Genomic DNA, 18,113 nt, shown 5'->3' with positions numbered 1-18,113 from the left:
ATCCTTCTGGTCGTGTGTTGTTCTGCCGCAGCGATAACACTTCCCTGCTCCATATGACATTTCATTGGTGCCATATTCTTGCAGTCTCCGTTGTATCTCTGCATCGCCCCTTGCGGCTGCTTCGTGTGATACTGCCATGCTGAAAGCCTTGTCCAGCGTAAGATCCTTTTCTGATAGAAGCCGTTTCTGGGTTCCTTCACTTTGAAGCCCACACAGAAACTTGTCCCTTAACGTATCTGCTAGCCCCACTCCAAACTGGCACAGCTGATAGCTTGCGCAGTTCTGTTAAGTACTCAGCATTACTTTCGTCTTTATGCTGGTTCCTTTTGTGGAACTTAAATCTTTCTGCTATCAGCAGCAGTGTGGGGTTTAAGTGGTCCTGTAGGATTTCTACTATGCTTTCGAAATTCTTATCCACGGGCGTCTGTGGGGTTATTAGGTTTCGCAGTAAGCCATAAGTTTTTGCACCCATGGAATTTAACAAAACCAGTGCTTTCCTAGCATCTGGCACTTCATTCGCCCTGCAGTACACCTCAATGCGTTCCACATATGTCGCCCAATCTTCGACTTCATTGTCGAACGTAGAGATACTGCCACTCTTCGGCATCCCTGGGTGTGATTTAACTGTCAAAAATGGCGTCTCCCTCGCTCTCCCATCTTCGCCGCTGGCACAAAATAGCGTCTCCCGCGCTTTCCTTTCTTCCCGCGCTCGCCCTTCTTCTCCGCTGCGGCTTCTAAAAATGGCATCTCCCGCGCTCTTCCTTCTTCTCCGTGGCTCAATGGCGTTTCCCGCGCTCTCCCTTCTTCTCCCCGCTGACACTGTTCAGCCCTTGAGCCCTGGCTGTGCTCTGCGCGTTTTCCTGTGCGACTTTACCGTTTCCGCCGCTCGGTCCTGAACCCGGCTGCTGCTTTACCCTCTCTCTCTCTCTCGTTTTTCCTCGACGCCGCTCGGTTTTCAACCCCTGGCTGCACCCTGTGCGCTTCACCCTCTCTCTTACCCCGTCGACGTCGTTCGGCTCCAGCCGCCGCTGTCCTGTAAGGGTCTGCGCTGTACCTGTTGCCAGTCTGTTGCTGGATCGTCGTGGCTGGGGAACCAAGCCCGGCTCTCAACAGCCTCCCCTGCGATGTTCTCACTCTGCCGGACGACTGGGCGGTTGCTCGTGGTCGACGCCCGTGCTTCTGGCCTCAACTTTCTTCCACCGCCCTCCCGGAGCGAATCCTCGAAGGGAAATGCAGAGTTGCAGTTGATTCGAATCGACACTCGTCACCACTGTTAGATCCGTGATTCTGAGAGTATGATGTTTTCCAATAACTACACGGATGCTGTAACTTAACAATCAACAGGTGTTTACTGGAGTAGGGTAGTCTCAAGACTGGGAGTACAGAGGCATGCTCAAGGCTTATATACAGGTGTGGTCACTGCCGGTACTACAGTATACAGGAGCTGTAAAAGAAGTTCTCTCTTAAAGGTACATACACTACAAAAACTACCAAGAGAAAGTAAAGAAGCAGCTCCAATAAGGGTAAACAATTAAATCATTGAAATATTTTCTGAAAACGTTTTCATCTGCCACGTTGCTTTGTCAGTAAATTGAGGATATAGTACAGTACTAAAAATGAGGTTTTTAAACACAAAAAAAAAAAATCACAATTTTAAATAGCTTACAGAAAAATATCTTAATAAAAAAGCTCACCTGCAAAATTTTCCATATCTTATTGGAAATTAATCCAGTAAGTTTTTCTGCCAGAAACCTGACCTATCTTGGGGGCGGGGTTTGGAGTTTTAATCCTTTCCTCCAGTGTGCTTTGTTCAGCTATATTGTCGCTCCCCATGTTTTCAGGCCTCTGTGCATTTGTGACCTTAGTGCCGAACAAAGTGCTGGCCCTGCAGCAGGCCATTACAGCTCATCAAAAATGTTATTTGTTACTTGGAAGCCCCTCCCAAGTGCAATGGCTCTGCCTTCAGTCCAGGCAGGTCTGCCCCAAGTCTTCCTGTGATGCTCCCAATACCGAGAGATCTGCCCTTAGTCCACTCTCGGTCAGGAGGCTTGCCTGCATTCTCCTGTGCCACTCTTGCTCCGTGCAAGCCCAGTCAGACTCCCTAGCTCAGCCAGCTATCCATGTAGACCTGCCTTCAGTAATGCAGCTGTGCTACCAAGTGACACCCATGAGCAAGAATGAGAAGAGCATCTTGTGGATGAACATATCTTTAGCAAAATCATAATTCTCTCCTGCAGCTGGGATTAGTTGACTGCTTCACTCTTGTTGTCAAAGAGGGAAGCGTTACCATTTTGCAGAGCTTGACTCCAACTATCAACATGCTATATGCAAGTAGCATAATGATATTTTTCACCAAATGATATCAAGTCAATGTGATTACATTTTTAAAAAGTCATGGGACTGGATACAAAAGAGAAAAAAAATTAAATGAAGACCAAATGAGGAAAAGACAAAGGATTTTGAAAGTTTACATAAAATTGACATTTATAAAAAAAATTGAATAGGGAATGCAAAATAGAAAAAGACAAAGAAAAAAATCTTTCCGGTCCTTAATACACCCCCATCAGAATCCAGTATTTTAAATTTTCACCAGAGTCCTGTTACCAGAGGCAAAATTTCATGACCTTTCTAATTTCTGGATGCATCTATTTTCTGGCTAAGTATTTAACAGAATCCAAAGTTCGTGTGGAAAAGTCCACCAACTATGACACCGAAGTTACATGCAGAGGGAAACTTTCCACATGAATGGTGAGTCATTAATTAATTCGTTTACCCAGAAGTCTTTGTAGAGAAAAAGTGTGTCATGGTAACACAAACAGATTAAATAAATGGCCACAGTCATGAGCTCAGAGCAATAACAAGCACCTGAAAAACATTCACACTAATTAAAAAAATAATGAGTGATGTAATCAAATGAATGATGTCACCACTGGGATTTAATTCCCCTGTAAAGGTTCTAACAGGATCCAAGTACCTGCAGAAAAACAGAATCTCACTAGTGACTGAGTTCATCTGTGCAAAAGACTAACATAATTCTCTGGCTACTGCACAGCTTAACACATGGGTCTTTGAATCTCATGATTGTAAGTATTGCTACAACTCAGTCAACAATGACACATCATCTACGCTTCCCAGGGAAACGAGGATACTGCCAAATCAATACATGCATATATGCAAAACCAGTGCCAAGGTGGGACTCATCATCCAAATGCAACTGTACCATAGTTAATCTTTCGAATCCATAATAAAAACAAAGTGTAAGGCGGGATGCATGAAACTAGGTTCTGATGAAAGGCTCCACCTGAAACATTAACTGATATTTCCTCCTGCAGATACTGATGACCTCCTGTGCATTTCCAATAATTTGTTTTATTCCTAGCATTTGCAGTTTTTCTCTTTACAATCATAGCTTAGTTTATATATATCAGCATTTATCGTTGCTATGTAAATGTATTTACAATAAAAGGCTAAGCCTGCACTTACCCTTGATAGTTCTTCCTTTTCTCCATTGTCTTTAATAAACATTCTTTCTATTTCTTGATTTATGCCTTCAACACTGTTCTGGACCCGTGAAATTGCAGACTTTGAAACTGTAATGTTTGATGCTGGACCTGGAATGAATCTTGCTGCAGAGGCCTATGAAGAAGAAAAACATTTTGAAAAGGATTTAAGAATACTAGCATTAGCATTCACAGAACAGTAATTAATGGTGCATTCTGACAAATAAGAAACCAGCTTCATTTGTGAAATGTAATATCTTTCTTCACCAGCATCATGAGTGGACAACTGTTGATAAAAGTACTGATAAATACTGAAGATACAGATACTCAGACAATTGTGGCACTCAATGCTCAGACTGCCTGTAGCAGAGCCTAAGGTTGGAGGTTCACACCATGGATTTTCCCCAAATGATGAGTTCCCTATCTTGGCTGTAACACCGAGCATAAGAGGGCAAGGAGGAGCATCACTGAGCGGAAGATTTAATAGTGGTACATGTTATCATAGGTCTCTCCCACACACCTCCTAATGGCCAAGCTTAAAAGCTGCATAAGCAGAGGTTTGTGAGCCAGGCAGCTGCTTCTCTGCTGTCAATCCAGTGATGTTGCAAGTGTATCTAAAAGGATATGTGGGAAAGTAATGTAGGAAGGAAAGGAGGAGGAAAATAGCAAACAGTGCATATAATTGAAAGTTTAAAAAACAATTCACACCATTATCCAGAATTGCGACGGTACTGTATTATATAAGACATAATATTTCTAATTTGCAATGGCATATGCACATAACCATCTTGGCTGTCCTCGAGTTATAATGGATTATTCCCGTTAGTATAATAATATCATCTAACAAGGATGCCAGGAGGTATCGGTGATCAAGCATACAATAATGGTATTGATGTAGGCTATCCACTTAAAATCTGTTCTTAGCAATAAACTAGAAATTTAGCGCACATCAAAGAATCTGTAACATTACCAACACTGACTTCAGGCATTTTCACCAACTGTTCTGAGCATTTAATTAGGTCCCTAGAGTTACGTCATAACAGCAAATGTCAAATTACATTGTCATCTCCGTGCTAAAAACACAAATCATACGGTGGAAAAAAACTGCACTAAGCCTTTACAGTGCTTCAGAGCAGAGTGTCGGAGGCAGATTTCAGCTATTTATACCAAAACATTCAGATACATTTCAAATGCTCAATATAGACAATAAAAATGGAATAAATATGAAGAAAAGGTAAATGCAGTTCTGATAAAGCGTCTCATCCAAAATGTTGACCTGGCTTTCCATTTCAGATACTCCTAAGGCTAATTTCTTGTGAATACAGAATGCTCTGTCGCAATAATGTAGGATTCTTGACTTTTTATGGTCTGCTTTAAAAATGTCTACTTATAAAACAAAAATGAGAGAAATATATTGAATCGTGGAATAAACCCCCAAAAGATTTCACAGAATTTTTAATGTTGATAGTGAAATATCACAGAACAGCTGATGCGATTATAAATGATGTTATATAGCTCCAGTACTTACTGACCAAAGCTAATGTCTGTATGTGACTGGGTACCTTAGAGGACCCAAAGCACAGCAGACTGCAGTAATGGAACATCAACTACACATAATATGTTGAAGAAACAGATGGAAAATGTGATCACCATTTGAAGGACTACGGTAGCATTTTTCCATCATATGCAGACAACAATCACACTGCTCGCAACTTTCAAATGTATTGTTAATCTGTTAAGATACGTACCACACCTTTTCCCACTTGGATCAAACCGAGGAAGGGTTCTTTGCAGGAAATAAGCTCACTCCACAAAGCTAGCTACCTTCTGATTAGCAAGCTATCTTCCGATTAGGCACTTTACAGCCTTCCGGACTCAATATCGAGTTCAACAATTTCAGATCATAACCTTGGCCCCTATTATATTTTTATATATTTTTTATCCACACTTTTGGTTTGTGCCTTTTCCTTTTTCTTCTCTCCCACGTGGCAGCTGTCTCTCATTCTGCCAGCGCATTTCACACTTCATCTAGAGCCATCCTTTATCTCTTTACCTGTCCTATTACCATCTCGTCTCGTCTTGAATATCTCTTAATGTCTCTTCACCTCTCAGACCTTCCCTTTTGTTCTTTTATCCCCTCCCCCATTTCCCAGCCCCCAAACCCGCTTTTCAATCCGTCTCATTTCCTGCTCTTTTTCCCCTCAGCTCTGAAGAAGGGTTTCGACCTGAAACGTTAACTGTTTCTCTCTCCACGGATGTTGCCTGGCCTGCTGAGTTTTTCCAGTGTTTTCTGTTGTTATTTCGGATTTCCAGCATCCACAGTATTTTGCTATTGCATCAAGCTAGCTACCTTACCTTGCTACCTCCCTCCAGGCCTTAAAAAGCCTCCAAAAACATTTCTTCAACCATGCTTTTGCTCCAGACTTGCTAAAATGCTCCTTTTTATGCTTGCCGGCCACCTCATCATCCTGTGTCGTATTTGGATGTTATTTTATGCAAAGAGCGTTTTGGAATGAAAGAAATATTTGGTGGTAGCACAAAATCCAAGTAAGTGACATTACCCTGGTCTTTTAATCTCATTCTGCTTATTTTTCTTCCTTTCGATAAGTCAAAGGTTTTCAAACTAGGGACTTTAGACACAGATCTACAAGGTCATCAAATTTCTGTATTTATTGACTTATTAGCACGTTAATTCACTTGCGTATATTAATTTTAATCAAACATTTTCTGCAATGATGGTGTTGTTTTCCTTTGGGTTGCTAATACCATCTTTGAGAAGTTAAGTCACGGACTCTGAGCGTGCAGCAAAATTAACAGGAAGTCAGCATACATCAAATTTGAAAACCTCAGCTTTAAGTCGACAGGTGACCTATTCCAAATGTTCTGGTAACGTAAATCTAACGAATCTCTAGCCGGCGCACAAGAACAAACCAGGATTCACCGACTCTCCATCCAAAGAAGCAATCCTATTGTTAATATATTACTTTTATTTTTATCCAACATTATTTTTATTCAATGTTATGAACACCAAGATTATGGCACAATGCGGGTTTGCATCTGATTACCCAGACAGCAGTTAGAGAGAAACAAGAGGACAGTGGCTCTTCATAGGGAGTGACGCTCCTGGAATCAATCCCATATAATCAATCTGGTGTTCAACTTTTTGGTGGTAATCATATTAATGAATTAGCATAACGTACAGCTTCTGGGTCAACTCTTCCTGTAGCTTCCAGGATGCTGTAAGAATTTATGATCAGTTTCAAAATTCTACAAGATTTTTAAGTGAGAAATGTATTTAACTAAAATTAAAGTTGCGGTATGATGCACAACACACTGGGGCCATGACCCATTGTGGCATGGATTGGCAGGATAAGGATTCATGGAAATGACACCTCATAGAAAGAATTTCTGAAAAAAATAAAAGTATTGAGAAACCTATAGATTCCCACAGCCTAAAAAGCAATTTAAAATCTATTATTACTTCCATGGTATTTTTTCCATGAGATCAGCTATCAACTATTTTGAAGGCTAAATCACGTGTACTGGGTTAGAATCTGAAAGAAATACACCAGAAGGTCCTGCAATGACCTGGATGTAAAGGAAAAGCCATATTTGAGAAAAATACACCATCCTATGAACAGAATTCTGATATTAAAACATGACATACTGGGCTTAAAAACCTAAAAAGCCTCAATGACAAGCTGTCAATACAAGCTTCTGAGATAAGATGAAGTGTTAACACAAAAGTTGTTGAAATGGGAATTGATTGTTAATACTGAGGCAAAGGCCCTATTGAAGAAGCAAAGGCTTGCTTCCAAGGAGTCTGCAGTTTGGAACCAACACAATAGCAATGCCCAAGTAAAGTGTTAAAAACAAACACTTCGAACAGAAACACAGAACATTAAAAAAACCATGCGCCTTTGATAAAAGTAACATCAAATGAGAAACAGGAAACACGATTATATATACAACCAATTGAAGTAGCTAAGAAATGCAACAAACACCCTAGTTGAAGTGTTTTTGATTTACATATTGTAAAAGGTACAAAACAGAAGACTTTGAATATATGACTTCAATAAATGATACCAAGCAATCACATGGTTTTTGTATTGGAAATGAAATAGTTAGGAGACACAACGTCTGATTATAACCAGTTAAGCCATATTAAAAATTGAATTGAAGGCCTTCGTAAGAATGGCATCAGAGATAAATCTGTAATAACCATTTCTTATGTTAAGTTTTTGAAACACCTACACAGCAGACAGGATTCTTAAAGTTAACAGCTGAAATGACTAAGATTAGAAAGAATTCAACAGAAGATGACTAGAGATAATTATCTTACATCAGCAGAAAACTCCAAAGAATAAACCACTAAAGAGTATAAAAATAGAGCTTTCAAATAGAAAGTCAGAAGTCGCTGGAAGGGGCAAGCGATTCTCAACTTCAGAGGCAGGCTCTAAGTTTTTAACTCTGAGTCTCGGGGATCAAGGAGGTATCTTATTATTTCTAATCCAGAATATCCACCAAAATCAAATAAGAAATGTAAAAATGTACGAAGTTAAGATTTGAGAATAAGGATCTCTGAGAATAAGAAATGTAAGCTATTTGTATTTTGAACTGTTAAAGTTGCGATTGACTCACCAGCTGTTAACTGTATGTCGGCTCTTAAATAAATCTACTGTATATATTTTTAGAATTGTCTCAAATAGTATTTCTGTATCAAACTCGCAAACTCAATCTCTGTACACTCTTTTGTGAGGAGTTGCAGAATTCTGGGGGGGTTTTCCTGACCCTCATAATATCCGGAAGGTTACAGTCTAGTTAAACTTATTAAAAGTGCTATCTGGAAGACGGTAACATCTTCAAGTCGTTCCTTTCCTTTAGATGGAGATAGCCTGGACCTTTAGACCCAATTAAGCGTCTTATAGAATTCAGCTATCTCTAACTTTAGTTGAAGGTGAACGTCACGCCTGATCTGGTGTAGCCCGAAAAGGGCTAGGACTAGTAATTATCCCTTCAATCAAGCATTTCTATGAAAAAAAATACAACTCTAATTTACTTTCAAAGAGAAACAGAGGGTTCTTGGAGCTACAGTTAAGCACAAAAATGTCACATTAGGCATCTAGCCTTAGAAATACGGCCCCAATCAGAAAGTCAGTTGCTAGGTAGTGTTACATTTGAAGTTTATAAAATTATACACATGTAGTATGTTCAAATACTCAAGGATAAGACCTTTATGTCTTTGGGTCTTTTCTTATTTCTTTTAACCTTTTCAGCTTCTGTATTTTAGATTACTCTTATAGATGAGTCACAACACCCTATGACCAAGAATATCTTCACTAGCCCCCCAGGGTAACATACAGAAAATCTGTTAATTACTTCATATATTAGAATGATCTTATACCTCCACAGTATCTTTCTCCTGTCTGAAAACTACAGAGCATCACAACATCAGACCTTGTTTTAGACTCTATCAAAAATTTATCAGTAATCTGATCAATAAATAGTAATACATTTATAGTAGAAATTATACTATTCAGCTCCTCGAAAGGGTAACAACTAACCACAATCTTCATATTAAATTACTCTTTTGAATTAACAATTTATATAGTGATGTTCTTATATTTTTCCACCACTGTATCTACCGCACTGGCCCGGTTAAAGATTTCAAACCAAATCTCGGATTTAAAAAAATCAACTTACTTAAATACCCCTGAAACAATTGCTAGGGCTCCTTTTTTAAATAGCCAACAACTCAGCTCAAAAAGGATCTTTCAGCAGTACAAGTAACTGAACCAAACAACCATGTTTATATTTGAATTAAGTAGCTTGGCTCCTCTCTCAATCAAACCTCAACATTTGTATTGATTTAGGTGGGGATATGGAACTTAACTTTTGCTGGCTTTTATACTCCGTATGTATTGTGAATGAATTTAAAGGGACAGGCCAAAAATATTTAACTTCTGTAATAAAAAATGTACTGCTTTTTCCTGAGTATTCATAGAATGTTACAGCACAGAAAAAGGCCATTCGACCCACCAAATCTGCACCAATGTTTTCTTCATGAGTCACCTCATCTAATTCCACACACCTGCTCACTCTCGGTATCCTTCAATATTCCTCTGTTTCAAGGAACTATCCTTTGAAAATAATTTATGGGAACTCCAACAAGGTCATGGCAGAGAATTTCACATTCTAACCACCCTCTGATCGTTTTGCAATAACTACTGTTGGAAAGAAGTATGTGTGAATGTCAAGTAAGACAGGATAGGACTCAATGTTTTGTCCTCCACAGCCATATAGGTTATCAAATTTCACTGTCCAGGCTCACGTACACAGCAAGTCTTTCAGAGGGCAGTGGGTGTACGTGGAATATACTGCAGGATGAATCAATACTTTTAGGGGCAAAAGAAAGACTGATATAGAATCTGACTCGTATAGATAGTCATTTTCTTTGTTCTCATTAAATAGTAGATCTTCCGCATCTTCACCCGTAGTGAGGTACCTGGCTTCACAGAAATGCAGATCCAAAAAATATAGGCAAAGTGTCTATAATATTTTGACCCATGTTCTTGGGAACTAGTTACCTAGATGTGGGTGAGGACTCGGAAAAACTACCTTCATATGATTATACCCTGGTCGCTTCTTTCTCTTTCAGGTAGGAAAGGACATGAATAAAAGTTCGCAATACACATGGCCTCAATAATTTAGGAAGATTTGTAGCAGCTCTGGTTAATTTTAACTTTTTTTACATGAAGAATCTTGAGAGATAAAACTTACTTTGAAAACTACAAGTTAGATTTTTTGAACAACTTAAATTCCCATACTAACCTTTATGAAAGTAATTGGTCAGACTGCCTGAAGTGATCTTTTAGTTGAAATAAGCCAGGATACTAACATACCTATGAGGCTAAAAGTACAAGAATGTACAAGTGAACACAAAAAGGCGTTAAAAGAAAAAGTAGTCATAGGTGCTAAAAGAGATAAGGATGAAGATAAAGGAAAAAGTAACCAATGCCCACAGTGTACCATTCCACCACCGCTGACCCCTCCAATATCTTGCTCAAGTGGCCATTCTTCATGCATGAGCCTAGACAGTTATGTTGGCAAGCTTTTTAATTCTAAAGGAGTGGGGTTGGGGCAGGGAGAAAGAGACCACACTTGAGTGTGACTGTGTCCTTCCTTAACCTTTGGTGAGGCACAGTATGGCATTACATATCCCAGACATATATTCACTTGTGTGCAACACTGTTTGCTTGCCAAGGACCACAGCAAAATGCCAGTTTCTGGGCAAGAACAATTCACATGCTTTGTAATGAAGGCAAAGCCTTTATCGCTCGCTAGCTAAGGAGTGCTGTTGCTAACTGCAGTGCCCCATGACCAAGACCGCCAACCCACCACTGGAAACTGAAAGGGCCAGCGAGCTGTCCACGTCCTGGGAAATTTACATTTATTCATAAAATCATCGAAATTATGGCACAGATAGAAGGCCATTGGCTCTGTGTGTTGGTGTTAGCTCTTCAACTGGAATTATCCACTGGAACAACAGCTTGCATTTATATAACTTTTGGCACAGAAAAACACCCCCAGGCCCATCACCGAGGTGTAATCAAAGAAATGAATTCCAGGCCAAAGGAAGACACATTAGAAGTAGTGACCAAAAGCTTGGTCAAAGAGGTGGGTTTGAAAGACGATCTTAAAGGAGGAAAGGGAAGTGGAGAGACAAAGGGGTTTGGGGAAGGAATTCCAGAGTGTGGAGCTTAGATGGCTGACGAGATGTCTGCTAATGCTGGGGCAAAGAGTGGGATGCACAACCGACCAAAATCAGAAGAGGAGAGTTCGGGGAATGGAGGTTTACAGTGATGGGGAGCACGGGCCATGAAGGGATTTAAACACAATGCTGGGGATTTTAGTTTTGAGATGTTGGGAGACTGGGAGCAAATACAGGTCAGCAAGGACAGGGTGATGGGTGAGCAGGATTTGGTGTAGGATAGGATACAGGCAGAAGAGTTTTGGATGAACTTAAGTTTACAGAAGTTGAGGGATGGGAGGTAAGCCAGGAGATGATTGGAATAGTCAAGTCTAGAGGTGGCAAAGGCATGAATGAGGGCATCAGTCACAGAAAGGCTGAGGCGGGCAATATTAAGGAGGTAGAAGTAGGCAGTCTTCGAGGTGGAAAGGATATGGGGTTGAATAGAACACCAAGGTTGGGAGGGGGATTGAATCAGTGGTAAGGGTACAGAGGTTGTGGTGGATGCCAAGGACGATGCCTGCAGTCTTCCAAATATTTATCTGGAGGAAATTGTGGCTCATCTAAGGTTGAATGCCAGACAACTAGCTTGACAACAAAGAGGCACTGGAGGCGTCAAGTGAGGTGGTGGAGGCATAGAGCTGGGTGTAATTCCAAATCTTCCTTTCGAATACATATCCGATTCTGTTTTAAATGATGCTTACAGGATCTGTCTCAGTAACCACTAATGGTGAATCAATGCATGTTCTTATAACCTTCTGTAAGTTTTTCCGAACTTCCGCTTTTGGTTTTTTTTTTAGTGATAATCCTCAATCTGTACTCAATTGTTACTGATTTGCCAACTAGTAAAAGCTATCCTCTCAAAATTTTGAAAGTCTCTTGGTTCCCTCCACCCCCTTCCCCGCCATTATCCTTTTGTCTCCAGTTTTTAAAAAAAATCTAATTTTCAAGCTTTTCTTCATAACTACAACTTCTTGTTCCTTTTTATGGCCTGGAATTTGCAGTAGTACTAACGGTGAGGCTGTCAGCGCTCGCCATTATTACTGGGTAAAAATGACAGCAATTACTACCATCTGCACACACGCAGCTAAACCCGGAAATCTGAAAGTTGCTGTCAGAGATACCCTGTTCCTCAACAGTGTGCTTTTGCACTCTTTGCCAATGGAATCGGCATAGAAATCACTGTTAAGGCATGAATTTAAACTAATTACCCATTATTCTTGCTCTAAAGACAGATGAAAAAATTAAGCCTTGTTCAAAGGAGTAACTGAGTTTTTAATGGTGTACCAAGTCATAATTACTGCTAAACAATCCCTCTGGTCCTGAAAATTTAATTTTACAATTGTGGAGTCTCATTCCCTCAGATGAAAATGTTGCAGATTTTTTAAAATATATATTTTTTAAAGTTTGTGTTTTGCTATTTAAGTTTGGCCCTTAATCCCATGTGTATGTCCCAATATTTATTTTGCTTTCTGTACAATGATTCAAATGCAATTTATATTTCCTGCTTTGCCGTCTTTGAGGATTCTTCAATCTGCAATCTTAAAGGGTGATCAGCCTGCCCTGTTGCTGGACGCCACAGATCCCCTGTAAAAGGTGCCAAATTGAAACGGACGTCGGAAAAGAGGAAGCCTGCACTCTAGAGCCCGATAAAACTATGCGGGCAGCTTTTTGAGGTAAACGGCGAGCGACGTTCCTTCGCCGCTGACCGCAAAATCCAGGCCTTTCCATGGCTCCAATAGCCTTTCTACAATGGGGTGCACAGAATTGTGTACAATACTTCTGATCTCGAATTTTAAGACTCACTCCAAATAAATTTCCTTTAGTTTTCTACACCTTTAAATTTCCCCCCCCCCCCACCCCACCCAAAAAAAGTCACATAATTCACAATACTTGTGTCAGAAAGATAGATTATTCTCCGGTTGTTAGCCAACAGTGGTTTGTTGTGAAGCAAGCACACATTCGTTCAGATGGTAACAGCTATTCAATAGTTTGTAACCTGTAATGAACACATCCTATTTACTGATGTATGGAACACTGCAACTTGATGAGGATTGCTGGGGCAAGCTGAGGCATGTAGATGCCATCCAATGTATTGAAGGTTATCATTTTTAAAACCTGATTTAAAAGGATTATCTCATGAAATTTCACTGACAAATTTATTAGCCCCTTTTGTATAAATTGCAAAGTGTACAGTTCATTTTTTTATACTTTTCTACATTACACAAATCTGGATAATTAATATTAGCGCAACTAATATCCACCCAGCAATACTATATTGTTCTTTAAAATTGTTGAGAGAAACAAATTAGATTCAGCACTATATAAACCCATGGTCTTCCTTTTGTATGTACACTTTATAAACAACTGGAACATAAGTCACAAAGAACCACGATAATTAGAAAATTAGTTTTTAAATGACCTTCAGTTTTGAAAACATGATTGAAGACATGTGGATTTCTTGTTGTGGCAGGGCAATGGAAATGTAATCTGTGGAATGCAACTGATCAGGTTTAAATTGTGTTGATTGCAAGTTTGAACAAAAGCTTCAGGATTTCAATCCATTATCTTTGAAGGTCAAGCAGAAATTTCAGAGTTTTATCTTGGAAGGCTTTACCCATGGTTATTCACTTCTTCTCAGTGAATTTAATTAGGTAGTCAAGATATTGCAAATGGTACAGTCTTGTGAAAGGAATGGTTGCGATGAGATTTTTTTTCCTTCTTATTCCATACTTTATATTCTTATACCAGTGTCTGTACTAAGACCGTCACTCTTGGGTACTAAGGGGCTACAGTTACAAAGAGGAATTTGAGAATTTAGTGCTTTTATCAGTAGAGCTGAGAAGGTCAAGAGGTAACCAGCATCCGCAGTATTTTGCTATTATAAGGTTAAGGGGTAAACTTGGTAAAGGTCTTTAAGTTTCTGAATGGTTATAAGGTGGAATGAAAAGGAAAGAAGTGCAAAACGTAGCGCCTTTCACAATCTCGGGTCATCCCAAGGTGTTTCACAACCAGTGAAGTACTTTGGAACTATTTGTAAAGCAGGAAAACACAACAGCTAATTTGTGCAAACGAAGGTCCTACCAACAGCAATGAGATAATGATCAGATAATCTATTTTAGTGATGTTAGTTTAGGAATAAATATTGTCAAGGACACCAGGAGAACTCCCCTGCGCTTCTTCGAAAATGTCATGGGCTCTTTTACATCTACCCGAGGGGACAGCCGAGGCCTGCAACAGTGCAGGACTCTCAGTACTGCACTAAAGTGCCAGCCTAGATTATGTACTCTGGAGTGAGACTTGAACCTAAGACCAGCTGACTCATGAAGGGAGAGTGCTACCATTTAAGCAGAGATAGAATGTTCCCATTGGTCACCAAGCTGGTAACAAGAGAGCACGAATTTAATATGATCGTAAAAAAAATTAAAGGGTGGGGTTAGAATAATATTATTTACAGAGGTAGTTAGAATATAGAATTATCTCGTCAGAAACTGTTGATAAAGCAGAAGCCATACATTCTTTCTAAAGGAAATTTGATAGTTGCTTGGAAAAAAGAAGTATTTAATGATAGTGAGCGAGCACGAGTGGGATTAGATGAGGTGGCTCACGGGAAAAAAAAAAAGAATGGCACAGATTAAATGGGCCAAATGACCCATTTCTATCCTGTAGTGGAGTCTAAAACCATGGGTTTCCATAATTTGCTTGTAAATGGTACTTTGCAGAATTTTGCTTGAGAAAAGAAAAACTGCATTTTAGCTGATCAACAAAAGCTTAGTTAATACTTGCAAGGCACAAGGAAAGTAGAACATGGAGAAGATTTTATTACATTAGAATCTGCTGGATATTTGTATCCATTTACACATAACCGAGTTGGTCTGAATTAGTGATTCTAAAATATTCTATTATGTGCTGTATCTCCTGAGTTGGTTAATTTCCAAAACCTCTAGCAGATGTTTGTGTAACTATAGCCAGATTTATTCTGGTGACCGCATATGAACTTTAAGTGGGAACTGCTAGATTCGGGGAGATTGAACTGGTTTTTCCACTGTTAAATAAAAAGAATAGTTGCTCCCAAAGAGTAAGGTCTCTTCAGTACATTAGGGCTAAATTTCTACGTGCAGTTGGAAGCCTTTCACTGAGGTAGTTAAGGTTATGAAAACACATCCCATGAGTTTTACATAAAAAAGGTTTAGAAATCAGCTTTTCTTGTAAACAATAAATTATAAAAAGAAAAAAGAAAAAAAAAGTTGAGTGCTGGGGAATGAGGACATTTTGCAGTTTTTACACCCTGTCAGCATCAAACACTCCCACACAGGTATACCACAGCCACATGCACAGCAAAGATCCCATTACTGCAGCAATTTGACATTTCTATAACATACCTGCCATTTTCCCATAACCAGCTATTTGGTGCAATTTTGTGCTGTGGTTAACACTAGCTTAATTCATGTCATGTAGGACCGTTAAAGCATGAAAAGGGAGGGAAAAATTTTCATCTAGATGTCTTCCTGAGCTGAATTCAAACACAAGTCCTAGAATTAAAAGAGTGTTCCAACTCACTGTCACTCAGTTCCCTTGATGCTTTTTAAATAAACACATTCAGTAGAATGCTGCCTTCTTTTATATGCACAAAAATACAAACTGCTGGAGGTTAAGTAAATACTTTACTATTTCAATATAACAGGCCTGAATCCAGGTGTCAGCAGAAGTTACACAAATTAATCTTTACTCATTAGTCATGACTGAGATGTACAAATATTAAAGCTATGTGAAGCCCAATACTGAATACACAACATTGTGATAGGAGGCTGTCTTTAGGAATGTAAGTACAATGAATTAAGAGCGTCACTTCCTCACTAGCTTGGTTGTTTTGAATATTATTGCTGGTGGTAACCTGGCTTCACATTTTTCATCTGGCAGTAGCAATGAAGTAGTGGAGCAATACTCACCTGCCCAATCCTTTTTTAACTCTTGTAATCAGTCACGATTCATTCAAGCAGCTGGATTGTTTAAATGGCTTAAGATAAGCTTGGATTTGGTGAAGCTAATACTTCCTTTTCAACTTTGTTTCTTCCATTTTACGAAGTGGGTTTCCCCATGCAACGCACACAACCGACTGAAGTGGGCAGCCGCTACCCAGCCTTTGTAATAAGCCCCAAAACCAGCCACACAGAGGTGCATGGTAAGCTTTCTATGCAGAAGCACTGAGCGACTGCGTTCCAACACTGTGGGGAAACAACCAATATTAATCCGGATACCACCACTCCATGGTAACATGCACTGGTGCTCCACTGTGAAATTCAGTCATATGGACTGGCAACCAGAGTCTGGAACACATATCTTATCTTTTTAAATGTTACTGACTCCAAACAACAGGATTTAAAGGGGCATTCAACTTGGATTATGTGCATTTTGAGTGATTGCATATGACAACCTGAGCACATTTTACTAGATAGTCTAATGCAAATTATGCTTCAACAATAACCTAGGTTTTCATTTAATTTTTTTGTGATAGCCAGCACAAACACTTGGCAAGAACTCGATTATACATTCATAGGGTTGGACATTTATTCTTGAAAAGTTCTTTTAATACTTATAAGGAGCAACGTATGGAACATCACTTCCAACATCACTTGATTTACTGACAACTTAAAAAGCAGTTTACAATGATGTGCATCTCTTCAGAATTTTAGTCAATACAAATTTATAGAAAAAAATATATGCAGTTGATATAAAATATTTTAGTGCTCAAAAGGCAAAACTAAATTCTGCACTTGGATATTCTGCAGTATGAAATTCACCAGCACAGTAACTCCCATTAAATTGCACAGTGATTACATCTAAAGTCCTGATTTTTCTCCAGTTCTTTAGTAACCAGGACAGCAGACTTAAGTTGTTTACGTGCATGAAATACTCGTTAAAATACAGATTGGTCCATCACGTGAATTATAACCTACTTGCACATTTCATCAAAAATTTGCTCTCCTAATCCAGCAATCAAATCCTATTAATATGCAACACGGGACAGCAGGCTGCTACTCTGGGAGATAAATTCGCAGAAAGAAAATCCAACAAAAGCCCATGTGCTTCATTGTTCAATGACTTTCTGCCATTTCTTTATATTCTTTAGCAATAGTAGCCCAAATGTGGATTTGTTTAATATATATTTATATCTATATTTGTTCTCTTAAAAGGACCACAGTTTCCTCCCTCTCTTCACTGGTCCCAAGGCATCTTAGAAGGTGGGGGACACAGCCAGCTCTCAGGTTACTGCTGATGTTATCTAGGTGAATGGCACATGTTTGCTTTGTTGCAGCTTTGGCGACAAAGTGCACCATTTTCAACTAGAGAAGAAAGCCAAAAGGAGTTTGTCCATTTTAATGTGGAAATGCAGTATTGGTAGCTAGCCCTGAAGCAGTCCTGTAAATTTCAAAAAGAAATGGTCTTCAAAAACCAAAACCACTTGAGGTACATCTATGGGTCATTGCTTACCACTCAGTACTTGCCCCTGAAGTTACCTTTGCCTTTAAAAATGCATAATCTATACCAAAATCAATGGCAAACAAAAAGGACCCAATCAGCTGTGACAACTCAACTCACAGGAAAACAAGTAGAGATTTTTTTTTTTTTTTTTTTAAAAACAGCAAATGCTACAAATCCAAAAAAGAAATAGAAAATGCTGTAAATGCACAGCATCTGAAAGAGAAAGATCTGTTAGAGATTCTAGTTGGAACCAGAATTAGTGAAGGCTCTCACCCAAAATATTAGCATAGTCATCACCAAACTGCTGACTAACCTGCTGTGTATATACAGCATTTACTGATTTTATTTTACATCAGAAAGCATATCTTTGTTGTGAAAAT

The 18,113-nt window shown here is 39.2% G+C and overlaps 1 protein-coding gene across 3 annotated transcripts in view; it reads right to left on the bottom strand.

Moving 5' to 3' along the window:
- Nucleotides 1-18,113, bottom strand: part of glcci1a (glucocorticoid induced 1a) — a 251,424-nt gene that overhangs the window by 81,777 nt on the left and 151,534 nt on the right. For all 3 annotated transcript variants that reach the window (XM_085988360.1, XM_085988362.1, XM_085988361.1), the window contains one exon: nucleotides 3,484-3,636. In XM_085988360.1, the coding sequence (XP_085844486.1) occupies nucleotides 3,484-3,636 (153 nt within the window). The remainder of the gene's footprint in view (nucleotides 1-3,483; nucleotides 3,637-18,113) is intronic.

This window comes from Somniosus microcephalus, chromosome 5 (assembly GCF_052327205.1).
Source record: "Somniosus microcephalus isolate GS21.2 chromosome 5, FLI_Smic_1.0, whole genome shotgun sequence".
Lineage (NCBI taxonomy): Eukaryota > Metazoa > Chordata > Chondrichthyes > Squaliformes > Somniosidae > Somniosus > Somniosus microcephalus.
The sequence above is the reverse complement of the archived record's forward strand: the minus strand, read 5'-3'. Positions and strand labels throughout refer to the sequence as shown.